At 40.0% G+C, this 22500-nt stretch overlaps 2 protein-coding genes across 3 annotated transcripts in view; one reads left to right on the forward strand and one right to left on the reverse strand.

The window, feature by feature from the left end:
• Nucleotides 1-8165, forward strand: part of LOC138016953 (uncharacterized) — an 8610-nt gene extending 445 nt beyond the window's left edge. Inside the window, exon 2 of the mRNA XM_068864139.1 lies at nucleotides 6670-8165. Coding sequence (XP_068720240.1) covers nucleotides 6670-6816 — 147 coding nt within the window. The 3' untranslated portion in view covers nucleotides 6817-8165. The remainder of the gene's footprint in view (nucleotides 1-6669) is intronic.
• A 1221-nt stretch (nucleotides 8166-9386) lies between these two features.
• The window catches only part of LOC138016951 (uncharacterized), a 39495-nt gene continuing 26381 nt past the window's right edge, over nucleotides 9387-22500 (reverse strand). For both annotated transcript variants that reach the window (XM_068864137.1, XM_068864138.1), the window contains 8 exons: nucleotides 22127-22194; nucleotides 20357-20465; nucleotides 19708-19806; nucleotides 18326-18394; nucleotides 16685-16831; nucleotides 16471-16607; nucleotides 13391-13466; nucleotides 9387-12930 (listed from right to left, as the gene is read on the reverse strand). In XM_068864137.1, coding sequence (XP_068720238.1) covers nucleotides 12886-12930; nucleotides 13391-13466; nucleotides 16471-16607; nucleotides 16685-16831; nucleotides 18326-18394; nucleotides 19708-19806; nucleotides 20357-20465; nucleotides 22127-22194 — 750 coding nt within the window. In that variant the 3' untranslated portion in view covers nucleotides 9387-12885. The remainder of the gene's footprint in view (nucleotides 12931-13390; nucleotides 13467-16470; nucleotides 16608-16684; nucleotides 16832-18325; nucleotides 18395-19707; nucleotides 19807-20356; nucleotides 20466-22126; nucleotides 22195-22500) is intronic.

The raw sequence follows: 22500 nt of genomic DNA on the forward strand, positions 1-22500 counted from the left end.
AATTTTAACCCCTCCCCCCCCCCCCCCCCCAACTTCCATGCAAACCCCAGGGCATTTGAAATTTTCACTAATCCCATAATACAGTTCATTTGGGGGGTCATTTGCATTAAAACAATGGATACAAAGTTCTTTAAAGCATGATACAGTCCAAAGAGTAAAATTAAACTTGTATTGTTTTTATGTAAAGAAACCCTAAAACGTATTGCATTATGAGAATCGGAAAATAGTCTATTTGTTCTCTGGCTAAAAATAGTAAAAAAAGCAAGCTTTCAACCACTAGAACTGTGGTCTTAAACGGGCAAAAAGATGAATGTAGTAAAAATTCAGAGAATATATAGTGAGATAAAATTGATAATAGAGTGAAATTAGGGATAAAAAAGGTTATTAACAATTTTTGTTAAAAAGTATGAGGTATTGTCCTGGAATTGGGGCAAGAGTTATTGTTCACATTAGGTGTGATAGAGGTGTGCCTGATGTATGAATTTCCTGTCAATGATCGACGCATTGTTGAAGTCAATGAGGTGGTTGTGAGACCAAGCATGATTGGCAATTCTGGAGCCTTTGGCCACTGTCTTCACATTCCCAATATTTTTTTTTTTCCTCATGGCAAAGGATCTGCCTGTTTTGCCAATGTAATTCCAAGAGCAACTGCCACAGGGGATTTTGTAGACAACATGGGGTTGTGAAGCTAGTGGGAGTCGTGACTTAGGAATCAGAAATTCTTGTTGGAGCATTTTTAATGCCCTGTTAACAACGTAAAAATCTGGTTTTTTGATTAGCTATTTTTTCTTTGGGAAGGCCATACAGTAAAGCATTACAGTAGACTGTCTAATCTGCTCGTGATGAATGCGTGTACCAGATGGAGTACGCTGTCTCTCGATAGATACTTCTTAATGTGTCTGATATTGTGTAAGTGGTAAAAAGCCCTTGACAGTCTTACATACGTTTGTTATGTGGTCACACATATGCAGGTTGGGGTTGAGACAGCAACCTAGATTTCGAACTCGCGAGCTAGGTCTAACCTCTGAACTACCTACTTTAATGTTCATAGCCTGCAATTTACAAAGTTGCTGCAGAGTTCCAATAATCATAAAGTCGGTCTTATCATCATTAATAAGGAGTCTGTCCTGGATCAGCCAGCGCCTGATTTTCTCGATACAACATTCCATCAAATGAACTGCATCCTCCTGGGACGTGCTACTGTTAGGCTTGAAGCTCAGGTAGATTTCCGTGTCGTCAGCGTAGCAGTGTGCGTGTGGAAGCTGATCCCCAACAACCGTGAATAGTTTGGATGCATAGTTGACAAAAAGCAAGGGGCCCAGACAGGACCCTTGTGGACACCACAGTCCAACCTGAAGCACTCTGAGAGAGATCCCATGACAGAGACTCGCTGTCAGACCTCTGTTGACCAGGTGCGACTTAAACCATTCTAAGGCCACTCCACATATCCCAAGATCCTCGTTCAGACGTTTTAGCAGAATGTTGTGATTGACCGTATCAAAAGCGGCGCTAAGATCATGACCAGCAACGTGACCTCTTGAGTGTTCATTTTCATAAGAATATCGTTCGTAACTTTAGCAAGAGCCGTCCATCCATGCAATCCATGCAATCCATCACTAGGGGGGTCGGCATGGGGTCCAGAGTGCAGCTTTTTTTTGCACTGCTTCTGATGAGTTTGCGAACCTTCTCCTCCGTAAGGGGGTTGAATTTGCTGAACGGGGAAGGTGGCACTGTGGCGTAGTCATTGGGAGGGGATGGCAGCCCTTGCGCCATGTTGTTGAGCTTGGAACCAATTTTCTGAACAAAGAACGTTCCCAGTTGATTTGCCAGTTTAATGTTATTATTCACAGGGGGGTACACCGCCCTGTTGTCCTTCTGGTTTAGGAGCTTCTTCACTGCCGAAAAAAGACTGCTTTGATTGGTACTATTATCCTGGACAAAGTCATTATAGAATTTGCATCGAGTTTCATTCATCAAAGCATTCACACGGTTCTTTTTTGCTTTATACGCTAACATGTCTTCCCTTGTGCCGGTACGGTACCTTGATTTCCTCGTTAAACCAAGGGACCAATGGTCTAGAGCGTATCACTTTTGTACACAATGGCGCATGCCGGTCGAGAACTTGAGGTAAGGTCTTGTTATAGCTGTTGACAAGTTCGTCAAGTGTATCGGGAGTGTTTTGACAGAGCTGTGAGGAAGACAATTCAGCCTCTAGCTTTTCCCTGTCAATGTCCTTGATTTTCCTAAAGAACACTTTTTTACTTTCGGGGCTGGTTTTTCCAACTGGAGATCGCATAAGACAGTAAAATGATCAGAGATCAAGTAGTCAGTTATAGGCTTAACACAGAGCAAAGATTCCGAGCACCGCGTAATGATTAGATCCAGCGTAGCCCAAAGATGTGCGTAGGCTTGTCAACGTGCTGCTCCAAGCCCATCGAAGTCCGTAATTCCACGAAGCGAGCGGCGTCTGGGTCTCTGGAAACGTTCACATGGATATTGAGGTCACCAGTGATCAGCAGTGGCTCAGGAGACATAACAACAGATTCTAAATAGACTGAAAACTCGTCCAAAAACACGCTACTAGTGACAGGATGGGCAGCAGAATAGGGAGGGCGGTAAACCACAATCACCCTTAGTTTACTAGACCCGTATTTTAAAATCCATTCGGCAAATTCGAACGACCTGCGTTCGCCACTGTCCACTTTCTGCGCATCGATAGTTTCATTCAATAACAACGCAATCCCTCCACCTTTTCTTCCAACTCTCTGTTGTTCAAGCAATTTTTACCCAGGTAGTGGGTCCTTCTGTGGTGTTAGGGAGGTTCAAAGCTCTGTGTAAAAGGGTTGTGGTGGTGCTTTCTTTTTGTTTGATGTCGTGGTGGGAGTTAAAATCTAAGTATCTGTCGGTGTGTTTTGATTTCATCGACATAGATGGTGTCATTATGGCGAGATACTAAAGTGTCAAGAAATGGAATTTGCATATTCAATAGTGAAGGAAATGTGAGGATCCAAACTGTTGAGTATGTTGTGGAAGGCTGGGATTTCATCTTTCTTAATAATGCAAAAGCTATCATCAACATAGCATTTCCACACTTTTGGGGCAACAGCTGAGGCAGAAATTGCTGATCATTCTTCTATCTCTTCCATGCATAGATTAGCAACAACAGGGCTAACGGGGCTATCCATGGTGCAGCTGTGAATTTGTCTGTAGATTTTGTCATCAAACATGAAATAATTGTTGGACAGAACAAAGTTTAGAAGAGAACTAATATGATCTTCAATGTCTTAATTTTGTCCTTGAGTGGGGAGAGCTGTCATCTTCCAGTTTTTTCTTGAGATAGTAGCATGCTTTGTCAACAGGGATGGCAGTAAACAGGGAAACCATGTCAAAAGAGACCATAACTTCGTCGTCATGAATAGAAGGACATGAAATCTCTTGTAGGGAGTTGGAAACTGAATATCCATTGCGATTTTGGAGGGGAGACAAAGTGTCGGTGAGACATTTTGAGGTGTTGTAGAGTGCAGAGTTAATACAGGTGACAATGGGTCTTAAGGGGTTCCCTTCCTTGTGGTGTGTGATAGATCCACGAATGGCCGGCGGAATGGCATCAACTAAATGAATCCTCCGATAGGTTACATCGTCTATCTTTTGTTGTTTTTCTAGGGATAACAGCTTTGCATTTAGTTCACGTTTGATACAATGGAACGGAGGTATTGTAATTGACTCATACTAAGGTATTTTGGTCACTGAGTAGGAATTCCATCTTATGGTCGTAGTCTATTAACCACGAAGCAATTGCTTTATAAATCGGCTTTCATAAGAACTCTAGATTGATCCTTCTTCAGGTTGTTAAGGGCTTTTCTTTCTTCATTTGAAAGATTTTTTTGTGAAGTGGTGGTCGGGCTCTATGGATGATTGTGGCGGAGATGGTTCAAATGGTGTCTTTAGTGTCATCGGGAAGGTGGTGCATGGCAGCTTCAATTTCTGCTACGATGTTCTTTTGAGGACTCATTGATGGAGTTGGGGCAAACCTGGGACCTTTCTTGAGAAGAGACCGTTCTGCTGGAGAAAGTGGTTTACTGGAAAGGTTTACGACCCAGTTGTTCTTATCAAAGTTATTATTTTGGTTGCAAGTAGATTTCAAATTCGCAATTTTCTTGGAATTCCAAGCTTTGATGTTTTCCTGTACAGATTGAGTTCTTTTGTCCAGGAATTGTGTGAGCGCTGAGGTAGCATCATCAATCAATGCTTTCAAATCACATGTACCGGTAGTTTTTTTGACGGTGTTGTTCGACGTCTTGATATGGGTGTGACAGATGGAAATCCTTGCTCGTAGACAGTGTTTGCTGGCTCTGTCCATTACCGGTATATGTTTGAAAGTTAGATGCTTGCCTGGCGGATTAAACCTCAGTGATTTAGGAATTTAGGATTTAGGATTTAGGATTATTCAGAACCTTGTGTGTGAAATGGAGATGGCGATGATGTGTTTCCAGTTTAAACATTGTTTTTTCCAAGCGACGTGCAAGTGAAAGGGCCCTCTTTTAACCAGAGAACATCTATTTAAGTATTTATCATGACTCATCCTGGCTGCGTTCCTTCAATTTTTTCAATAATAATAATAATATTAGTAATAATAATAATAATAATAATAATAATAATAATAATAATAATAATAATAATAATAATAATAATAATAATATTAATAATAGTTCTTCTTCCCTTATTTTGTATCAGTACCCTGTGAAGTAAAGTTAATTCCTTGCGTACATGTATTTACAGCAAAGATTTAACTGATTATAAGATCGACTAGTCTTAGCTTAATTGTGAGCCATTTGCACACCAAAACCTTTTTGGTTGAAAATTTTTCAAACCAGGTTAATTTTGATTTCTCTTTGGCCAAATTTTGTTATCGTAATGTGAAACGAAGGGAAGATAAAAGTCGAACTGGTTTGAAAAAGTTTCATTGACACAAAAATTTTAACTGCAATGCAACCTATTTATCTTACTTCAAATTGGGCATGTACGAAAACCAGGAATATTGCAACACCCCGGAACATTCTCTACTTTATGGACTTCCTAAGTTCCTTATTTCTAAATTACAATGTGTTCAGAACTCTGCTGCGCGTCTAGTTTGTATGACTTTAATTGATCTGCATTGGCTTCCCATTAGGCATCGTATTGTTTTTAAGATTCTTCTTTTGGTTTATAAATCTCTTAATGATAAGGCCCCGTCGTATTTATCTGATCTTTTAACTTATCGTAGGAGCTCGTATTCTTTGTGATCTGTTAGTAATGGCGACCTTGTAGAGCCATCTTCAAAAATGCGAACTTATGGAGATCTATCGTTTGCAGTATTTGCCCCTAGATTGTGGAACTCTTTGCCTCTTTCAATACATAGGAGTTCTTCTGTTGACATTTTTAAAAGCGTTTTGAAAACTTATCTTTTTAAAATGTTTGTTAGTGAATGTCAGTAAATGTAGTTTGTTTGTAAGTCATTTTTATTTGTTGTAAAGCGCCACGGACAATTTATTGGAGTTGTGCGCTATATAAATACTCTTTATTATTATTATTATTATTATTATTATTATTATTATTATTATTATTAACACGGGAACACTCCGCAACACCCTGGAAGTAACCCAAAACCCTCAATTTGGCTAACCCTAGGCCTAAAAACCAACTTAAAGCCTAACTAGGCCTAGAGTTAGCCAAATTGAGGGTTTTGGGTTACTTCCAGGATGTTTCCAGAGTGTTCCGGTGTTCCGGGCTGTTCCTGGGTGTTCCGGTGTTCTGCTGTTCCTGGTTTTAGTACATGCCTTCAAATTGCTTGATTTGGGAACATTAAGTTTTTGCAACTGTAGGATGATTTGCACATGACAATAAATAGGTAATTGAAAGCTGACTCTCCTGGTTCAAATTCCTCACTCCTCTGTGGCAAAAGTCAAATTCTCCACCCCTCCCCCTTGGCTGTTTATAAACAGAAGTCAGGTGTATGGGTATAGGCCTACATGTAAATCACACGGCAGCCATGTTGGGTCCCAAGGGATTGAAAACGTTTGTTTTTGCGCACCAAAACTCATTCCCAACTCGAGGCTCAGGGTATGAAATCTATTGTCTATGGCCAATATGGCCGCCGCACGAATGAGGCCCATGCCAAGGACAGGCATGTCCAGGATTGACCCTAATTTTGGATGCACACGGATTTCAATAAGCGTCACAAAGTGTCCCTTTGCTCTTCTCGCCAACTTCAACATCACTGGTGTCTCGGAATAAAGACACTTAACGTCACTGCTGTTCAAGTAAAGATTAACAGCTGCATTTACCCAAAGCTAAAATTAACGCTAACCTTTACCCTTACCTTATTGTTGAAAATAGGTAGCAAATGCTTAGACTTAAAGGGATGTCAAAATTGGGTGTGCATCTAGTAATGGTCAATCCTGGACATAATTGGCCAAGGAAGAAGTAGAAGTTTTTGAATTAATTGACAAATAACAACAGATGAAATGTTTATGAAGTAAACAACCAGTTTGTTGTTAATTCACACAGCAAAAATATTATTTTGGTGACATTTAACCTTTGCTTTTAGATGTTGAAGCCAATGAAAGTAATAGACACTGTCTGAGTCACATCCATAAAAGTTGCAAATTCTTTTTTTTTTTTTTTTTTCAGGAAGCCTTACATAACATAACAGGAAGGAAAACAGTGCCAAATGTCTTCATTAGAGGGAAGAGCATTGGTGGGGGATCAGAAACTGCGGAGTTGTATCAATCAGGCAAACTCAAGGAAATGTTACAGGATCAAGGGATTCTCAAATAAGATTAAAATACAACTCAAAAGGAAGTTAGATTGAGACTTGGACAATGTGGGGGTGCTGAATAATAATTATTTTATATTCTGGCTTTTGCATAAAGGCGGAAAATCAGGTCCATGACCTCAATATCCTTTGAATGGTATGCTCATTTTTTGCAGAAGGTAGACTTTGTGTGCAAAAAAAGAGAAGACTGTGAATTTGCTACAGTGTGTGCAGGGATGGCACAGTGGTTAGAGAACTTGCTTCACCACTGTGCCCCAGGTTCAATTTCCAGACTGGGCGTCATATGTGGGTTGAGATTGTTGGTACTCTGGGTACCAACCAACATTTGATTTGACTAACACAAGGAAAAATACCTTGTGCCTTACTCACTTTGCTTACCAATGCTACACTCTCTTTTTTTTTAAGAATATCGAGACTGAAATTTGCCAAATTTTAAGAATAAACCCATGCAACGATATAATTTTGCATTGAAACTCTGTAAATACAATACAATTAGGTATACGTTTTTAACTTAACCATATAAAATTATTTCTTTCTGTAAACGTAGTTGAAACAAGATCGGATACTTTCGTTTCCATCACGTCTGACGTGACATTTTGACCCCGCTGACTGCAACGAAAAGGGATGGAGCACGTTCACAATGTAACGCGATACAGATCTAGACACCGAACACTTGTAAGTGATACCCCAATACATTCTAAAACGGAAATGTCATTTAGGAATAATACAAGAATATTTTCAGCCAAAAATCGGCTGAAAAATAAGAATATGAATTCAGCCTAGGCCGGAAAAACAAGATTCGATTTTATTTAAAAAAAGAATGTACATGAATCAGTAGAAACATAGCCTGCAGAGCAGGCGAGATTTCTTCGAGCGAGCGCTGACATCGTAAAAAGTTCACCGGCCATCTTGAATTTTTCATGCACCGTCTAACATGGCGCGGTCTATAAAACGGCGGTCGCGAGATTGTAACGCGAACTCGATCGCCCTAACAAGCGAACTCGACCGGCCCAACAAGACGCCTGGACTGCAGGCTAGTAGAAACAGAATGTTCCGCAGCATTACATCTGTTAGATACACTAGCATTTTTTTATTATTTGGTCAGAATAGATCAAGGTAGTTTGATCAAGATGGTCCTTCTTTGTGGACCTTGTCTGAGTACGTAAAAATAGGAAAAGAACTTACTATCCAGCTAACTTGACCTGGCGCTTTGTCAGTTAGGAGCGCAACAACCCTGATGTGTTTCCTTGGGAACAGCTCTCCAAGTGTTGTGCTCATTAGCTGATCAATGCAGTTAGCCGACCAATCTCAGTTTGTATCACATATGTATAGAATAAACAAGAAAAATACATATAGGGCACGAATCATAAAATAACAAATCAAAGAAGCGATCGCTCAAGGAGGAGGCCCTCACAGGGGTGTTGGGGAACAAGGAACATGGCCAAGTTGAACTGGGGAACAGGGGCTACCCTAAAACCTAGAATCCGGAAATCTGGAATCTGGAATCTGGAACATTCATAAAAGCTAACCTTAGGCCTAATTAGGCCTAAGGTTAGCTTTTATGAATGTTTAGGATAGTTTTTACTCTCTGTATTGTACTGTGATTCCGGATTCCGGGTTTTAGGGTTGCCCGGGGAAGGGGAACGGGCAACAGGCCGCTTTTTTCCTGCCGACGTACAATACTTCGTGTATCCCTTCATAACAATTGCAGAGAAATACCCTTGTATTCCCTTTTATACACTATAATCATGGATGCATAAATTACCAATCCTTTTCTGATGATGAGCTGATGATTTCAGGAGGTAATCACATGACTTCAAGAGCAATTTGGAATACCTACACGAACACATTTCTTCGAATACCAACAAGAATTGTACGAGAAAAATCATGAGATTTCTTACCCATAATAAACACTAACGATAGCCGATGCACGCCTATCGTAATCACGAAAAACTTTCACCATACAGGGCTCGATCAGTGACTTTCTGTGATCATCACCTATTTTTTGCACCAAATTACCTCTCTTCCGCACTGTTTCGTGAAAGCTCTCAGCCAATCAGAATGGGCAGCGTAACTCAGGTGGTTAGGGTCCCTATCTAATAAACTGGAGGGGATGGGTTCAAATCCCATCAGTGCCATGACATCGATGATTCCCGTATTCTCACCTTTCCTCAGTGTTGCACTACAAAGTGGTGGGGAGTTTTGCGTGCCTTGGTGATCCTGGAAGCTAGACTAGTTCGCACCTCGGTCCCAGGTGGCTTCAACTGTACGGGTTGCAACACTTGACCGTCCAGGTTTCGGGGTTGGGCGAGGGGTTGATGTCCCATGCCTGTAAAAACTGTATCAAGGGCCACGGAGTATGTTTGAAAGGGAGGGTGGGAGTGGATTACAGAAGTGTGAGGGAAAGGGGAGAGGTTTAGGAGAAAACAACATTGTAGGAAAAAAGTGGGAAGACCAAACACAGAAACGCTTTTGTTGTTTGGGGATGAAGGATGTTAGGGAAGTGTAAGGTCCTTGTTAACGATGGTGTCAGTCAGGGAAACATAGCAAACAAATTTTCTTAAACTGGAAATTGCGCTCAAACCATTCAAACATGTTTATTTTTCAATTGATGCTAAGCAGACACTGAATGGGAACATAACTTTAAGTTGTACAATACTAAGCTACGACTAAAAGTTCACACAAATACATCCTTTACATTACTTCGACTAAACAGGATCCAGCCTGCTTGCATTAAGTCCTTCACTATTAACCACTACAATCGCGTAAAACTTACATTACCTTTTTGAAATCCCTATAAGAAAATCATAGCTCACAAGTAATATACATCCCAAGTAATATAAATTTCTCGCTTTTAAACTAAGGCAGCATTATATCCTAGTCTATATTTTGCATTTAGTCAATACAATGTTAAAAGGTTGCGATAAACTCTCAGACAATATAATTTACCAAAACTTTTCAAATGCAATCCTTTCTTTAATCATTCATTAAGGATATCATATCTCTGACACCTCCAAAGAGGCTGGTAGAAGGCTGCCAATATTTATTGCATGACTTGCATAGTTTTATATTTTATTACTTTAATTTTTCACTTTAAACATCCACAGTGGCAAGTCACCTTCTTTGTGGATTGAAAATTTAAATTTACTATCAAGCTCTATAAAGAGTCCATAATTATAATCTCTATCTTTTATTGGTTATATTATTTATGGTTGCCCCTGACTTCTTAGAAAGAGGTTCATTTCTCACGCACAGACTAATCAATTATACCTATAACAATGTTGATAATAGACTGAAACTTTATTAAAGTCTCACAAATTGCTCTTATAATTAATGAGATTGCCAATTAAATCAAATCATCTTGCTTTCCCAAAGTAAAAAAAAATGCCTCTTTTCCTCAATCATCCTACCCTGCTTGGCAGAAATTTCCTTCATTCCCCTCTCTAGCAAGAAGCAAAGGAAACATATGCTTGGATCTCCTCGACGTTCTGTTACGGATGCGCAATGTGACATCAATGCAACATCACTTCCACTCTTCTGCCATTGGCAGGCGTTAACAGTCATACTGGTTATAGCAGGTTTGAAACCGGTTAAGAGTTAATGATTCGTCCATACTAGTTCTGGACGACATCGATGATATGGAAAGCAAGGAAATCTCTGCCTCGCCGGAGAAAGTAATTAATTATTTGTAACCCACTTACAACGTGCGCAATTTTTGCTTTTGACAAAATCGATTGATCGATGAATGATTGTATCACTTACTCACTCCGCAAATCAGTAAATACATTGATTATTCTTTCTTTGTCTCACTGCAAAGAAGTTATTAATTATTTATATATGCCCTTCTCCATCACATCCTATCTAAAACGACGCCAAATAAGAAAAATACAAAAATAACTCTTTGAAATAAATTCAAATATAAAACCGTCTGAATATCACTTCTCGGGAATTTCTTTTTTTTTCTGAAAATTTTTTAACACCATATATTAAACTTCTGCAATTAAAACTAAGGAATAACTCAACAAATATCGCCATTTTTTTTCCTTGATCTCTTTCTGCTTCAGTGCAATCTCTTTTTTGTCTTATGACTGTTTTAATTATCCTGCTTCGGTAGCGAGACATTCTCGTCCCCAGGGCCCTCCGTTTCTTTTGGTCACATGGTCGGCGAAACGAAAGGTTCTGGTCGCACCTAAAAATTCAAATTTTTCATTGGCTGACTAAAATTGTATGCGCAGAAAAGATTAAAATTACAAGTACTACGCATTACATTTTACTTCCGACCTACATGACGCGCTTTTCAAAAGATTAAAAAAAAGTTTCTGAAATATGACAACTACGTCGAAAATCAATGGAGAATTTAAGCAACGGCGACGGCAACGAGAACGTCATCTCAAAATATAAATGTGCGTTATTGTAATCACTTCGTGCCTATTTAAACCTTTTTAATAGGACAAGGATGTGGTAGTTTCTCAAAAATGACACTGGTCGGAACGGCGCTTAATTTTGGGGAAAAAATGAAAATTTGTCTTCAAGTGGTGACGTCCTTGATAAAACCTCTAATTTGGCTATTTCACGTTGCTGTTTTGCAGACCACGGCAAAGAAATGTACAAAAGTGAAACACGAACGCGCATGGCGTGCAAAGCTGTTGTTTCAGTCCAGTAAATATGCAAATTATGGACGTTCTCGTTGCTTTAGTTCCCTAATGGCATCGCCTGCAACGAGATCATTCTCGATCGTAACCATCCTGTTTTGTTGTTTGGTAACCGACAAGCGCAATCAAAGCCTTTTAAACGCTTCTTCGAAATGATCCTCTGAGGGAGCACCCATTATTCCCCTCACTCACGATTATTGAAATTTGAAAGAAGTGCGCATGCTCTGCCGGATATCCGAGATTTACGGACGTCCGGTACTGGCTGAGACCAGAGCCTTTCGTTTCGCCGACCACGTGACCAAAAAAAAACGGAGGGCTCTGGGGACGAGAATGGGTAGCGAGAAGGAAAGGATCTCCTCGATGTTCTGTCACGCATGCAAGTCGTGATGTCACAGCCACGTCCCTTCCACTCTTCCGCCAATGAGTAGGTGTTAATTTCAAACTGGTTATAGCCAGTTTGAAACCAGTTAAGGACGGTGCCTACTAATTCAAAGGTTATTTTGTGCAGTTCATGAATATGCGGGAAAAGCAGATCTTAAATAAGTGTTATTGAAATCCAAAAAGCAACGAATAGCGTTCTTTTTCAGAATGACGCTTAATTATTTCTGAATAATGCATGGTTACCCCCCATTTTCTTGTTGGATACCAAGAGCACTTGCTAAGTCCTGCTTTCTCCGCATAGTTTTAAACCGCGCAAAAATACCCCTACACTAGCTAGCACCACCGAAAGGAAACCCAGGTATCTCTAAATGCGCAGAACGTACGCACAATAACAACAGAAGGCACCGTCCTTAAGAGTTTTATTATTCGTTCAAAATTTTTGACGGCATCGAGAAGATCCATGCAGAGGTTTCCTTTCTAGCTCCCTACAAAGGGAAATCAAGCAAACCTCTGCTAAGCAGGCTACGTTTTAATCAACAAGGTAATAAATGATTTAATAATTTACCCTTTTTTATTTATAGAAGCAGAGCATCAACAACAAAAAGATTTATATGCATCAGCTCATTCAAAGTTAAATCCTTTCAGTCACTACTTCTTTCATAACTAACACAACCGTGTCAGGGTGGAAAGAGGTACTTCTAATCTACATTTTTTCAATGCTTGTCAATTCTACCCCCTCCTCTCTGGTCAAAAATGAAAACCTTAACGTCAATCCACCCACCCCCCCCCAAAAACAAAAAACTCAAAACACCCAATAATTGCGTAAACGGCTTAATTTTTGATCTTATAAGAACAAGTTATCTCTTCGACTAGAAATTCTTGCTCTATTTCCTATAGGTCAGGCTTTGTCATTTGACACTGCCTGAAAATGGTCTGTTTCTTCCCATCTGTTAGCTTCTCTTGCTGCAGCACAATACAATCTACTCAACTTTACAATTAAAAATTCTGTTCAACCCTTGATCCGTCTGTGCTTCGTCTTCACAGAGTCTCATGAATAGCAGCAACAATAGGACCAGCTTTGGTCTAAAAAACGAGAAAAATCACTGCGGTTTTCAGCTGAGAAGGTAACATCAAAACCAAGACGATTTCTCCGACCCAATAACAGTAAGGTCAACTACCACAAGGATCCCAACTGAATTTCAAAAACAGGGCTGGTTATCCGTGCTACCAAGCAAGGGTCTTTGTTACAAACGCTTGCCTCAAAATCAAATTGCTTTGCTTTGCTAGTAATAGAACTACCACGCGAATGGACAGAAAAATAATGAACTCTCATCAACTAGTGACAATCACGCGCGATTATTTTAAGCTGCGTTGAAATTTAAAAACGGCCTGTACTTATGATCTTAGTCAGTCTGGAGGTAGGTTTGACTTTTTGGGTTTGAACAAAACTCCAACAAAAAGATCTGATTTCTCTTCGAGCATTTCATTAGCCCGTGGCGCCAGCTTTGTGAGGGAGGGTTTTAAGTTTATTACTAGTACCTACCTTGTACTCTGCAAACACATGACAGATATATTTTCCTCCACCCATAGTCTGTATGAGTCCAAAGTGGCTTCTATTACTATTAAAAATAAGAACAAGAAAAGAAGTGCATATGTTACTTGCTTCTTTCTGAAGAAACACTTATTGCCTCCCCATCAAAACCGGCGTGCACCATGACGTGCTTCTCCGGAGCTTACCCAAAGACGACGACGACGGATAAGAGAACGTTGTCTAAAAATTATATTTCCTGTTACTGTAATCACTTTGCAGTTAAGCACCGTGCAAACTGACGCAACAACTCCCAACACCGGTTGCGGTCGCATTCGGGGAGTTAACACTAGTGTTAAGTCAAGTTCTATTGTTCATTGTTATATAGCTAAAATTTTTTCCCCAGTAGCACGCGCTCTCATTGGTTACTCCGAGGTCACATGACATCTAACAATAAAAACTGCTTCCCGCCAAAAGTCTCTGAGCAGGCAACAGTGCAAAATCTATGACGTCAGAGGGTAACAGTGTTTCCTTTCGTAATCTTTGTCATTGTAAATATATTAATTAAGTATTTTATCTTTGCTTCACCCAACTCGATTAGCCTTGCTAAATTTGGGTGGACAAACTTCTCACTGTAACTAGTATTGTATGTAATAAACGTTGTCGTTGTTGTTGTTGTTACCCGCGAATGTTGACCGACGACCGCCGTTGCTGTTGCCGTTGAACGTTTTTGTGCTATATAACAAATAACTTAATGACTGGTCCCTCGGGAAACAGTTCATTTTGTTTCCCTCGAATTTCAATGTTTCCTTCGGCTGCGCCTCGGGGAAACATTGAGATTTTTGAGAAACAAAATGAACAGTTTCCCTCGAGACCAGTCATTAAGTGTTTAGTGTTCCCCTGGGGATTCCAAAACACCAGAGAGTTGAAAATACAGTAGCTCAACACAAGTGTTGCACTGTGTTTCTCTCAAGTATGAACGCAACCATTGTTGGAAGTTGTTGGCGAACAATTGTTGCGATGAACACTTGAGGAAAACACAGTGTAACACTGCTGTTGGCAATACTCTAGTGTCAACTCTCTGGTGTTTTGAATCCCTAGGGAAACACTGAACAATAGAATTTGATTTAACAATAGTGTTAACTCCCTCCTTCCGTTTGAACGGGGCTAAACGCCGAGACACACTAGGCGACAAGTCGCAGCGACAGTTCTCTGCGACAAATCGCTCCGTGTGTACCACTTGCAAAACTAGTCGCTGCGACAGGAGGCCTGTTGGATGCACACGCAGTGATCTCGTATGAGCGGAAATGTGAACTAGTTTTCTAATTCCATATGGCGGATCATATGACGTTCTCTCATTGGTTCATTTATATTTTGTCGCAGCGACTTGTTGCCGGAAGCGTACACATGGTGCGACAACACTGCTTTCGCTAATTTTGTCGCTGCGATCAGTCGCACGAATTCAAACTGGTTTGAATTCGTGCAACTGATCGCAGCGACAAAATTCTGCCGCAGCGACAATGATTTTCACAAAAGAAACCGTGTCACATGAGGCGAATTGTTGCGGCGACTTGTCCCCGCGACGTGTCGCAGCGACTTATCGCCTAGTGAGTCCCGGCCTTAAAAGTTTGACCAGTTTCAAACTTCTTGCAACAACATGCAACAGGTTGTGCAAACGGACGCAACATGTAACACCCAACAACGTCCGTAGTTGTTGGTCAAAAAAAGGAATTCTAAGCAAAGGCAACGGCAACGACAACGAAAACGTCACTCCAAAATATAACTTGGTGCTATCACAAGTATTTCACGATTATTCAGTCTTGTTCACCTTGTACAATACGGGCGAACTATCCTGTAATTGGATGGGTACGAACGGTTTCAAAGTAAAAATAGGAAATGACCGGCTTTTTGTAAAGGCCTGGCCAAACGCTCGCAACACTTCAACGCAACATCATGCAAAATTGTTGGGCACAACACGTTGCGTACATTTGGCCACCCTCTTGCGATATGTTGCGTGCGTTTGGCCAGTCCATTGGACACATGTCGCAAAATCATGCAACAATGTTGCAAGATGTTGCGTTGAAATGTTGCGAACGTTTGGCCAGGCCTTTATTTGTTCACGTTTGTCGCCAAAACCTAAAATTTGCTGATTTCACGTTTTATTTTGTGGAGTACGGCGAAGAAATGCACGGAAATTCGTGCTGCAGGCGCAGCACGATTCTTTTTCCTTTTTTGACCAATAATATTCTTGCTTTGTGGCGTAGGCGTTGCCGTAGCCTTAAACTCCTTACTTTGCGTCCGTACTCCAAATCGTTCGGCATGGGAAGTGTGTATGAACATTTCAAGAATAAACTTGCTATGAATGTTGCGGATGTTTGGAAAGAAAATTGAAAAGTTATCGGAATTTGCGCATTCCCACATAACCTCAAATTTCGTCATTTCTAGTCGCCAGGACCAGAACGGCTCTGAAGACAGGCACCAAATTGTAAAGGCCCGTTTAAACGGTTTCAACGTTTTCTTCAACACGCATTCAACACTTTGTTGAACCAAATGTTCGGTGCGTTTGAACAGGTCGTCCAACATTGTTCAAAGGGTAAAAAATGTTGAAAGCTTGTTGAAAGCGTGTTGAATCTATTTTAAATCGGTTTAAACTTTCATGTTGAATGGTCTTGAAGCTGTTTGAACACTGTAGAACACACGCATGCTCACATCAGGCCGCAAAAGTCAATATGGCGTCGTTTATCTGGACAAGAGCAACTTATATAAACTCTAACAAAAGTCCAGATAGTTTAGGCTGCCATTTTGACTTTGTTTATGTTTTGCATTAATAAAAGGTTCACGTCAGGTAAACGGTATAACAATACAATTAAAATCAGACAAATAGAAATACTCTGCTACAAAAGTAGGAAGTAAAGAGATTTTTTCTTTGTTCGTTGAGGAAATCAGTCAGTCAGAATTGTCAGATTGTACTAAATAATTTGTAAATTTTATTTATTTATCAACCAAAAAAGGAGCCAAAATGGGGGAAGGCTAGCCACCTTATTCAATCTCCCCCCCCTCCCCCCCCCCCGGGATCCGTCCCTGACCACCATTACCTTGTTAGCCCACAATATGATATCGTATCCGCATCCAAGTTTCTCTTCGACAAAGCGCTTCTCTGACTGTCGTAAAGCGTTACACCATTTAGAGCCACATCTAACTGACAAACAAGCAGAGTTCCACCTGCCAAATGCTGAAAAAAAAAATGCACAAAAGCGGTTACTACATCTATACATTTTTTGAGAAATAACGTTGATGAATTGTGATTACCTTAGCTGCCTCCTCCACAGTTTCGATTCCAGTCCCCACAGCAACAGGAAGAGCACCGTAGTATTTCACCATAAATGTGTGTGTAGGTTTACAAGTTATCACATGAATATTGCTTTGCGAGGACTTGGTGTCAGGCTGATTCTCCTCCTGGTAAAAAAAAAAAAAAACCAAAACAAAACAATGAAACATCGAAAAGACTCTTACTTTAATTGACGACCAGGGGCATTCCAATTCTGTACCATTTTTACAAAGCAAATAAAGCAAGTAAAAGCTTAACCTGCAATCAGCATCATTTTAGCGTACCGCACGAGACTAAAATAGAGCCTGATCGCAGGATCGTAGAAGCCATGAAATTCCCTCTTCCAACCCCCTCCCCCCCCCCCCCCCAAAAAAAAAATAAAATATACATATATATATAGATGACATGCCCGTAGTAACTCTGAGAACATGATTTTGTTGTTAAAAATTCTTCTTCCCATCAAAGAGATCATCTCCAACTTCCGTTCACTCTGTGCAGGAGTTGAATTTGGGACGACTGGATTTGCTGCCGGTGGCCCCGAACTCAACTCCAGCGACTTTTGTTCAGAGTCATTTGGTTGTCTCCTTCCTTCGCTTGACAACATAAATATACGGAATAGAGTTTACGACATGGACAAAAACTACAACGAAAAATGAAAAAAAAAAATGGCTTAACTGCGCAAAAAAAATTGCGTCGTTTATATCGCCCTTAACGACAACACGAACTTTCACGCGGTTCATTTCAGTTTTCTTTAATAAATATTAATCGTGATATTTACCAAGGATACTCAACTATCCAAGGTGGTTTTTAGAGAGAAGCTGCATCCGATCAAATTGGAATTTAGAAGTGTTGGTTTTTGAGGAAAGGGGAAAACTGGAGAACCCAGGAAAAAACCTCTCGCAGCAGAGAAAAAACCAACAACAAACTTAGCGCACATATGGTCCGAGCTCGGAACCGAACCCAAGCCACATTGGTGGGATGCGAGTGCAATCAACCACTACACCAACCCTCCCCCCCCCCCCTCCCCCCCCGGTTTGTTTCTACTCAACTTCTTAAACTCATTAATATCTCATGAACTCAAAAGCCTATCAAAAATGGATAAATTCGTCACGTGCATGGCTTTGGAAACCCAATGAAAACCAAGATGAAAACCACACGTGTTTTGGATATCGTATCCAAACCACACGTTGTTTTCATCCTATTCCTCAATGGATATCAAGATTTACGCATGAAAACAAAAGAAGTTAAACCAAAGAACAGCGTTTTTAATGACTCATTTTCCACTGTTTACAAGAATGTTTACATCACAATTACCAAGGGAAGCAAAATTCAAAGTTTGAGAAGCCATATCAAAACCTCGTGCTTCGTGTTTCATCACAGGTTCCAAACATCTCGAAACAATAAAAGCACTCGGTCTTTCTCGGTGCTTGGAACCTATGATGCAACCCTCGCATTCGTTGAAATACTGCACCCCAAACAACTCTGAATAATTGTGAAAAGATGACAGTAACGCGAAGTTATATTTTATTTTCAGACGAAGTTCTCACAGCCGTCACCGTTCTTGCTAAAGCTTGCCCATGTTCGCCACCCCCAGAATACGCGCTCTTTGAAATAGCACTGACCTTCTTCCCTCCCCCTATCTTTTGTCCGAACTTTCCCAGGAGCCCTTGGACACTGGTCATAAATCCAGCCTGTTGTAAAATAAAAACGAGGCTGTAGTCAAACAAAAACAACAAAACAATTATGGTCAAAATGAAAAATGAGTGTAAGCAAGAGGAAGTATGGCAGTCAAATATATGTTCATGTGATTTTGAAGGTCTCGGAAAACTTTGTCACAGCCCTGTCAGTATAATTAATCGCCGCTTTTAAATATTGGGTCCCCAAAGATGCTGGATTGCAAATTTCAGTCTTCCCACGACTTTCGTCAGGACGTTTTTTACAGTTTAATAGGAAGTTTAAGAAACGACGACAGCAACGGCAAAGACAACGCCATAAAGCAGTAATATCATTGGCAAAACGAACCAAAATGATCGTGCGGCACGCATTTTTTAACATTTCTCTCCCGTACTCGTCAAAACTTCTACGTGAAAAGACCAAATTACGACAACGCGGACAAATCTACTGTGATTCTTTCAGTCTCACACTTAACTTCAAATCCGTCCGTACCAATCCAGTTATAGGACACTTCTCCCATATTGTGTTATATAAACAAGATGGAATAATCCTGAAATACTTATAATAGTTCAAACTTATACTTTGAAGTGACGTTTTCGTCGCCGAAGCCATCGTAGTTTCTTAAACTCCCGAATATTAGATTTAGCATCGTGTTTTCGTGAAACGAGAAACAGCAGATTTTAGTTTGTAACACGTGAAGATTCTCTCACTCTGATTTGTCTTGCTCCTTTATATAGTTGTTTGAGAGAGCGGTTTTCAATGGCCCACTTTAGATACATTAAAATGCTGCCCTAAACAAAAGGTATCATCTCGAGGCTTTAGGAAATAAACTCATACAAATCCTTATATTTATTTCCCAGAGCCTCGAGGTGACGATGCCTTTTGTTTAGGAGTGAATTTTAATATATCGAAATTGGCCTATTGAGTGTCGTGGAACAAATACAGAAGTAATTACTTCGATCAATCACAGCAGGTGCAAACATCAAATCATGGTCACGTGGTCACTTTTACCGTTCGCGTTTCACGTAAAACGTGATGTAATTCCTCTTATATCAACTCCTCCTTACGTGATCCCGCCATGATCATTTGTTTTTGAAGTGTACGTAATTTCCAGCTTTATCACATAAATTAAAAAGCCACCTGTCAATTTTCTTTAAACTGTAGATCAGCCAGAAAAAAGGGCAGAGTATAGGCTTTGTGGAGTGTGAAGTGTCTTGCTTTGATTCGGTGGTTTGGCCATCGTGACAGACTGGTAACACGTCATATAGGTCCCGCTGCATTAAACACTATGTGAACGTTTTTCTATTGTCCTACCAAGAATTCAACCTACCTTATCCTTATCCGATTTTTCTTTTATTTTGTCTTGTTCAGAGGCAGTTACTTTCTGCATTAATTCTGGATGGGCATCAACACATTTCTGAAAACGCAGCTGTAAAGGAAATGACAAGAATACAAAGATATTATTCATATGAGATGGGTTTTTTTTTGTTAAACAGAACATCGCAATTAACGAAGAAACTTAAACAGTTGTAAAAAAGTGAAAACAAAACATCCTTTAACAGGAATCATGGAATTGCGCTGCGCTCTGCTCTAAACAACGGAGCTATCAAGCCAACTAAGAACTGGCGAATTGACTACTGTTATAGCAGTGTCGTTATTTATAATGTAAACAACGATTAGTGTTGAATCCACAGATATCAATAATCGCAAGACAAGTTTTTCTCCGACAAATTAATTTCGTGAATACCATGAAAAATAGTCTCAATTATAGCTGGTGTCGTTAGACCACTTGAAGGAATTATTGTTCTTCAGCGATCTGCCTTAAATCCGCTCTGGTCTCCTTTGGGCAATTTCGTATTCTGTGCCACTGTTATGGCCACTTGAGAGACTACCACCGATGTTGTTTGGTTTACTATCCTTGAAATGCCCAATTCAGAAATACCATAACTCTGTACACTGTATTTACAATATACCCTCACCTGACAAGCTTCAGCTAATGCCTTGGTGAGCGCTGCAGCATTCGGAGTGCAGTGAAAGACGTGACACAGAAACACATCTGGTGAGGTGCACACTATGTAACCACAAAGTCTGGCAGAAAACAAATAGATGATATATTGATATTGGCAAAGTAGCGGCCACATCTGATCTTGAGTTGAGTAATTAAATATACCATTACAATATTGATATGGCCATTAGCGAATAACATCCTGTTGATAAAGCCATTAAAAGTTACCTAAAGAACACTTTACAAGCATTAAAATTATTACGTTTCTTCAAAAGCAAGCAGTTCTTTGTAATTTTAGTACTGCAAGTTGATATAATTCAAAGTTGATATTTCAACTTCGAGCTCTAAATTTAACCCAATTCCAACTGAATTAAACTTGGAACCTGCAAATGAAATCCTTAAAGCATTCGCGATTTTAAAAGTATCTAGAACGGATAAGGCCAACACAGGCCACATGAGGCGACAACGAGATATTGTTACATTTCCTCTGCATCCTGCTAAGATGCTTACAAATAACCCACAAACATTGCGAGCCGTAGAATAATTTTCATATATGAAAATACTGCCAAAGCTGAAATTCATCCAATCAGATCGCTATGGTAAGCACGCGAATTTCCATAACAAAAACGAACGGTCGAAAAGCCTGCAGGTTGAAGGTGGGCCTTGAACCAGTTTCATCGCTTCCAAGTGACGCTCTTACTAGAAGGATCGGCACCATAACGCTGTATCATGTATTGGTAATAGTGCGGTACCAAATGAAACACGAATTAATTACTGAACAAGATGCAGTCATTATTGTCCTGTAAAAACATTCTTTTGTAGCTTGTATCTTAAAAACCAACTAGGTGACCCCCATTTCTTTATTTCTGAAAAGTAACCAGAAGGGCATGATGAAACTTTCTGCAAAGTTTTTACAAATTCTTTCCAGTGGATTCAGAGCCACCTTAATTTTGTGACTTTTTTAAAGGTAGTTCTGATTCCAACATATAGGGTGTCTTTGTTGGACTTTCCCGTTGCCAAGGTAACTTATTACATCACAATAATGATCACATCTTGTTTGGAAATAATCGGTGTTTCATATGGTACCATAACATTCCTGTTACGTGATACAGCGTTGTAGCGTTATTCGATCCAAACAGAGAGTCTTCTAAGTGTTAAAACCCTTTCGAGCCTCCTTAAGACAAGCTCATGACCAGTTCCCACATGGCTTGATAGGTCAACTGTTTTTCATGTCGTTCCTGTTACATAAACTTGTAAAACTGTTTGAATCTTGCAAGCAACTCATATATTTCAAAAAGCAAAGAAGATTCGTTTTTTTGGATTTTGACACAGCAATCTTTGCGGCAGTTGAACCTTCCGCATGACTTCAACTAGTTTCCTGGCCGGTGCGGCTGATTACCACAGAGATATAATAAACATCTTACCGACCTCGTTTCCTCGGTCCGTCCTGTAAATTACGGACCCTTGAACTCGGTTAGTAAGAGGTATATATTACTGATTTGCGCCGTGTTCGTCACTGTCACCGTCGTAAAATGGAGTATTCTCGAAATAATTAGCAAAGAATAGAGGAAATACCAGCCCCTGTTTTTACTGTGAATAATAATTAGTACCTTTTTCATCATGCTGGACGCATAAAGGAGCTTCAAAAATGCATTACGTCCAAGCTTTAAGTCCGCTGGACAAATGCCAGCCAATATCGGAGCAGAACTTCCAAACTTTCTAAAATTAAATCCCTTCTGTTTACCTTTCATCCTTGCCAACACCAAAGAATGACATGAACCGGACCCTGTCTTCCGAAATCAACTCTTGTGTCTGAAAGCAAAGCAAGTAATGTGAGTTGAGATTTGCCAGTTGATTCTTTTTTCTAATTCAAATTCCCAATGAGAATGGTCACATTTTTGTTAAGTGAGGTGGCAGTCATTTCAGTGTCACGCTGGTAAGACTTGCCATTTTTGACAAATAAATTTATACACACGATATCAGACGATGACAATGCTTTCTTAAATGTCCCCGAAGACTACGAAGCTGACGAACAATACATAAGGCAGTCGCAAGATTCAGGCAACATAAATTGTAGAGGTCGAAGCTTATTAGAAACTTGCACTGCTCTAAACTTGC

Source organism: Montipora capricornis, chromosome 9 (genome assembly GCF_036669925.1).
Source record: "Montipora capricornis isolate CH-2021 chromosome 9, ASM3666992v2, whole genome shotgun sequence".
NCBI lineage: Eukaryota > Metazoa > Cnidaria > Anthozoa > Scleractinia > Acroporidae > Montipora > Montipora capricornis.